This window comes from Notolabrus celidotus, chromosome 4, assembly GCF_009762535.1.
Source record: "Notolabrus celidotus isolate fNotCel1 chromosome 4, fNotCel1.pri, whole genome shotgun sequence".
NCBI lineage: Eukaryota > Metazoa > Chordata > Actinopteri > Labriformes > Labridae > Notolabrus > Notolabrus celidotus.
In genome coordinates, this window is record NC_048275.1 from 28886582 (window position 1) to 28892745 (window position 6164).

Consider the following 6164-nt stretch of genomic DNA (forward strand, 5'->3'; position numbering starts at 1 on the left):
TAACTTCATAACATCTCTTCATCAGTCCGACAGTAATCACTGAACGGGATATTTTACCAGCCTACACTAACTACCTGACGCTCGTGCCTTCTTACAGCTCCTCACCTTTGAGTGTTTGTGTGCGCGCGCACTTGATATACATTTCTCCTCAAACAGGTTGGACTAGGACACACCTGCAGGGAGAAGAAGAAGAAGAAGGGAACTTTGTGTGGATTGACTTGACTCCATCTTTGAGCTCTGAGGACGACGGACGCACAGAAAATCACCAGGAGGAAACTTTCTAATCCGGTTTTAAATTTTTTCAAAACCAGTCATGACAATGTGGATTGTGCTCGTGCTGGCTGCATTCGCGGCCGGAGCTTCGGCGCAAACCTGTGAGTAGTTTATCTTAATTGCAAATGTTAAAACTTGTATTTCTATGCTGTTTGTATCGGAAAGTTGGTGGATTAATTAATGTCGCAGCGCTACTCACAAAAAGGCATAATACATTTAAATGACGTCATGATATGTAGCTTAGGCACCTGTAATCATTGTGTCTAGTGTTTTTATTGTCCAGACTGATGGGACGTTCAGAACATGTTAATAAAAGCTGTTTGTGTGGAGAGCTTGGTTGTTGGGTGGGGGTTGGGAGGTTTTGTCCCGCTCCCTGGGGAAACCAACGCCCAGGTGTTCGACAAACCTGCTTGTCTACCTGCTGTGCCCTCTCTACGAAGCTGTTCAAACCTATATGAATCAGGCTTACACTAAGTCTCTAAGATAATCTATTTGAACTTATAAATTATAGGCTTTTGTCTAGTTGTGTCAAAATCCTGTCAAGTCACATTCCCACAAGTATTAGGACAAGGAATTTTACAACATGCTGTTAAGCCCAGTCTTATTGCTAACAGCAGATGGTTTGGATATTGATGGTCAAGTGATGTTTGAATGTGTTTTTGTAATAAGGTAAACCTTGTGATACCATGAAGTGGGCCACTTGTGATGGACCTCCATGCTCGTGCTTCCTCTTGGTCGGCAGCAATATGAAACAAACTCTGAACTGCGATGCCCGTAAGTACAAGATTCGATCACCACTTCATGCAGGTATTCCTGTCTATTCCTCCCTCTGATGTCCCCTTTATTGCCCCCTTTTCTTCCCATCAGTGATCCCAAAGTGCTTTCTGATGAAGGCTGAGATGTACAGAGCCAAGAAGGGCCTGGGCACCCGTACCATTGGGGGAAAACCGGTGGAGACCGCCTTTGTGGACAACGACGGCATCTACAACCCTGAGTGTGAAAACGACGGCAAGTTCAAGGCCAAGCAGTGCAACGACACCTCGGAGTGCTGGTGCGTCAACAGCGCTGGCGTTCGGCGCACAGACAAGGGGGATAAGGACCTGAAGTGTGAGAAGCTGGTGGAGACAAAGTGAGTATTTAAATCCTCAGAAGTGTGTTTTAATGCCCCCAAAAAACACACATGTTGCATACAAAGCAAAATAAATGACATCAAGGTATCCCACCGTAAAGTTACTCCTTACAGAAAAACATTTATTTTATTCACGTGTCCTTGTCATGGATTTCTAACACCCTCCCTTGAGTTTTTTATTCTGATGTGTTTGTATCTTCATTTTTACTCTAGCTGGGTTCGTCTTCAGCTCACACACAAACCAGTGGAGGGTGAAGTGGATGCTAGCAAGATTAAGATGTAAGTGTTTTTAACATGTCATGAAACTTTATTTGACAAATTCTTAAGAGCACATTTAATACATCAGGACTTCAGTGTTGATTTGACTTCCTCCTCTGTTACAGAGCCATCGCAGATGCAATCCACAAGCGTTACAAGAACTTTAACAAGGATTTAGTGGAAAATGTTGAGGTGAGTGAATGTTTTATTGTTTCATTGCTTCATTCGGTGATAAACTCATGTAACAGCAAAACAAACAATGCTATCCATCGTGTCATCCTGTAGTATGACAAAGACGCTCGCATGATTGTCGTGGATGTGAAGAAGCCAAAAGGAGAACGCAAGTCCGACCTGACCAACATGGCCTACTACATGGAGAAAGATGTATGTTAATATGCACATAAAAACTTTTCAAATTTTGAAGAGAGTTTCATTGGTTGACCTGACTTGTCCCTTCCTCCTGCAGGTGAAGGTGCTGCCCCTGTTCAAGGATCAAGAAAAGTTTCAGCCAATGGTGGGCACCAAGAAGCTGGACATGGAGAAAATCCTAGTGTACTACGTGGACGAGGAGGCCCCCACCTTCACCATGAAGAACCTGTCAGGTGGCATCATCGCTGTCATCGTGGTGGTGATACTGGCTGTGATCGCCGGCCTGCTGGTCCTGGTAAGCTCAATATTTAGTAATATTTTTTCTTTCAACTTCTAACTTGGTTTGAGGTTGAGTCATAACTCTCTTCTGTTTTTGTTTTTTTGTTTTTAGTTCTTCGCCAGAAAGCGTCAGAATCAGCGGTACAACAAAGCCCAGGTGAGAATAATTTCCTAAGAACCCTTTTTTGTCACTATATTTGTTAAAGTTTCATCAAAGAACTGCTGTTTAACTTGTGTTTTTTTTTTTCTGCTCCAGCAAAGAGAGATGGATGCCATGTAAAGTCTTCATCTCAGAGGGAGGAGTCTGGAGATTCAGCTTGTACATCACCCTTTTTGATGAACATTATTTGCAGTGGGACGGTGCCATTTTCACCATTTTACTTGAGGAATGCAAAATGTAAAGAAACAATTAACTTGGTTTTATTGTTTTGATGTTGTCGGCACTACTGGCGTGAACATTTATTTATGATATGTGTAAAGTCTAAACCCATCATCTAATCTGTATGCCATAAAGAACTGTGCTTTTAAAAACATGCCGCATTTTGATGTTGAAAGTTTTAAATTCAAAGTCATAGATTGTACAGTTTCTTTCTTACTAATGTGTGTCTGTTGGATTGTTTTTAATAAAATTGTGTTTTAAAAGACTCCAAATGTGTTGAATCCTTTCCTTCATTGTACTGTGGAGTGTTTTTGTGCCTAGCTTACAGCGGAAAAGTACAGCATATCAAACAGGGAAGGAGGACAAACAGGAAATGAAGTTACTAAAGTTATGTTAAACTGTCGATACTGAAATGGAAAAGTCTCACTTGTGTTGAATTGGTGAGCACATTGTTATTTTCTTAAATTCATGAAGTCTATTACAAGATGGCTGCTTTGATGAAGCATTATGAGGCGGTTTGTGTTTACACAAGGCAGGTTCAATGGAGGTTTTCCACCTTGGTGAGTTTCTGGATGGGTGTGGCCGCTCTGCTCAGAATATGTCACCCTGCTGGTATTGTTTGTGACTTTGATGGACGCTTAACTGCAGCTGTGCCTATTACTTTATTTATGCCTGAAGTTTCTTTGTGACATTTTGACCGAAAATAAACCTGTTGCGGCTGCTGAGTATTGAAGGTATGTTGCTTATTTAGTCTAAGGGTCAAAAACTTGTTCAAGTGTTTCAATATTTCCCTTTTGTCCAACCAGACATCTCACATTTGTGCTTAAAAATAACTGAAAACTATTGTCTAAAGAGCCTTTGATTCATTTTCCGACTTACCATAAAAGAATCTGCTTATTTTTGCACTACTATCTTCTCCTCCACCTATTATTGTAGCAAACAATGTTTTTGAGCTGAGCTTGGAGAATGAGTGTGTCGTCTGTACTGGTGATACTGGTTGAGTTCCTGCTTTAGGGCAACACCTGTTACTCAGTGTTGAAGGAGGTGGTTAGTCATTCTCAGCTCCCTCTGAAACTGTTTGGCATTACGTTCAACCAGTCGGTCTGGTTCTGGCTTACTCACAGACGAACACATGCAGTATGTACACAACAAACATACAGACTTCAAGCACTGCACCGGCCTTTATTCACAAGTGAGGTGAGAAGTCAACGCACAGACCTGAAGCATTAATAATAAACTTTGTGGTAACACTTTATACAAAGGCACAATTTTCCCATTAACAGATTGCTGATTAGTACATATATTAGTAACTTATTGGCTTTGTATTAATCATTTTAAAGCAAGTATGTGACGCCCTTGACAAAGTCCAGCCACAGTGTTTGATATTTAAATAAAGAAGATAAAATGCCAACATGAATGTGATAATGCAAGAATGCGAAGTAAAATAAACAAGTCTTTAGAATGTAACTACAGTGCTATGAACTCTGGGTAATTTATTTTGCTTCACATTAGATATGATCCTTATTAAGCATGTGCAATATCCAACAAAATCACATGACCTGGAATGAAGTAGAACAAATATAAGCCCACATCTGCATGAAAGATGTCCCTGCAGAATCTTTTCTCACCAAGACTTCCTCTGACAGAGTACTATGATGGTCATATAGAATATACAGGGCCGCAGTTACATTTGTTACCCTCATTTTCTTTCATTCATTCTGACTATCAAAGACTAAAGACTGGATAGTTGTTACCAGCCTAGCTCCATCTCACCAGGAAAGACCCGCAGGTTCCTCAAAAGCCACGGATGAAAACCTTAACAGACTGGTCCTGCAGGAGACTTGAGTGTTAATCAGACAGTTGAAAGTGACCAGCTGTTAAAGGAGATTTCTCATTTGTTGTGCTTATTCTAAAAAGCTGGTGAGCTGGTAAAGATCTGTTTCTGCCTGGTTTTCTGCTTCAAGCCTTGGTCCTACCCAAGAGTTCAGGGGGCTCAATGGGCTAGCTCTGAAAGTGGGGGACTGTGTCAGCCATAATTATAAGAAGAAGATAGACTGTGTATTAAACCTGAGGGTTTGTATTACAGGAGAGATGTCAGAGTGAAGGGGGCTGCCCATGGAGGTTTGGTGCCTCCCACAAGGACAGCTCTACAGAGCTCAGGAAATGAGCTGACCTCTCAGCCTAATTTCCAAACTTGGTTTGTAATCAGTTAGGTAAGCTAAGGATCATACTGGTTAACATTAAATCTTAAAAAGCATGTTAAAAATGTTGGAAAGTAATCTAAACTAACGTATAAGAGCAGTAAGGTAGCATGCTAACAAGAACAGCTGCTTCTGAAGCTCAACCAAGCGTGCCGGATACGGCCCTGGTGGTGAGGCTTTCAGCAGTGGGACTGCCCCCTGGTGGCTGGCTGCAGTAGCAGTCAAACTTTAAAAAATAAATACACGTCGTACGAATGTTTCTCACATCCGTATGCTGTGGTGATATGTAGTTATTATTTGACTGTTTTGTGTCCAAGGCCTCTTTTTTCTGAAAAGTTTCTTTTTCGTTAGTTATTAGAGTTTAAAAAACGTGGTTTTACTTCCGGGTTTCCTTTGATTCACAGCCGCCGTAGAACGAAACTTCAAAGGGCACACAGCGCCTTGTGACGTTACGCTGTAGGGCGGAGCTTATTACAAAGGCTTCACAGGCTCTGGCTGCACAATGGCTGCGCCCAGGAGAGGGATTTTTTGGCTTCAGAACTGTACAACGGGAAGAGGCGGAGCAACGCTGTCCATTTTTATTTACAGTCTATGAGCTCAACAGTCACCTCAGAGAGATTCTTCAGGACTGAGTTCATGGCCTTTTAAACACTTCAGTGCTTAATGTTTTAGTACTTTTAAGTAATGTTTTTTAGGAAGATGTACTGAAAATAAGTGAAAAAAGTGAAAAAAGAAAGTTTGGAAGGCATAGATATATTTTTCATTGTATTGTTAGAGTGTTATAGATTAAGAGATCATTAAAAGTCCCATGTTCTGATTACATCTCTGACACAGTTTGAAGTTTCAGCTTGTTTTAAAAAATGAAAGTGAGTACATTAGTTTGTGCACAGTGCAGCTTCTCTTTCTTTAATGTTTGAAAGTAGACCATGCCTAACAGCATTCATTTTGGCATTTTCCTATTAATGTGACTTTATTAAAGGCAGTGTGCACTTCACATTGTTATTAGCGTTTCCAATACAATACAATTTTATATATGATACTACTCACAAGTTACTCACTACTTGAGTAGTTTTTCATGAGGTACTTATTTACTCTTATTCAAGTGCTTATTTCTACTTACTTCTACTTGAGTAACATCATTGTAAAGTAAAAGTACTTTTACTTGAGTACTGTTTTGGTTTACTTTTCCCACCTCTGTTGGTTCGTACCAGGACTCGAGCTGACGACCCTCTGGTTCCCAAGCTAAGTAACCACAGACCCAGTTACTGCCACCCTA

General features: G+C 40.8%; 1 protein-coding gene across 1 annotated transcript; it reads left to right on the plus strand.

Annotated features, from left to right (window-relative positions):
• On the plus strand, nt 1–2943 carry LOC117811365 (tumor-associated calcium signal transducer 2-like). Its single transcript, XM_034681603.1, has 9 exons — nt 1–374; nt 943–1047; nt 1141–1402; nt 1616–1681; nt 1786–1852; nt 1946–2044; nt 2127–2324; nt 2421–2465; nt 2565–2943. The coding sequence occupies exons 1-9, from the start codon at nt 314–316 to the stop codon at nt 2586–2588; spliced, it is 927 nt and encodes a 308-aa protein (XP_034537494.1). The 5' UTR covers nt 1–313; the 3' UTR covers nt 2589–2943.
• The last annotated feature ends 3221 nt before the right edge of the window (nt 2944–6164 follow it).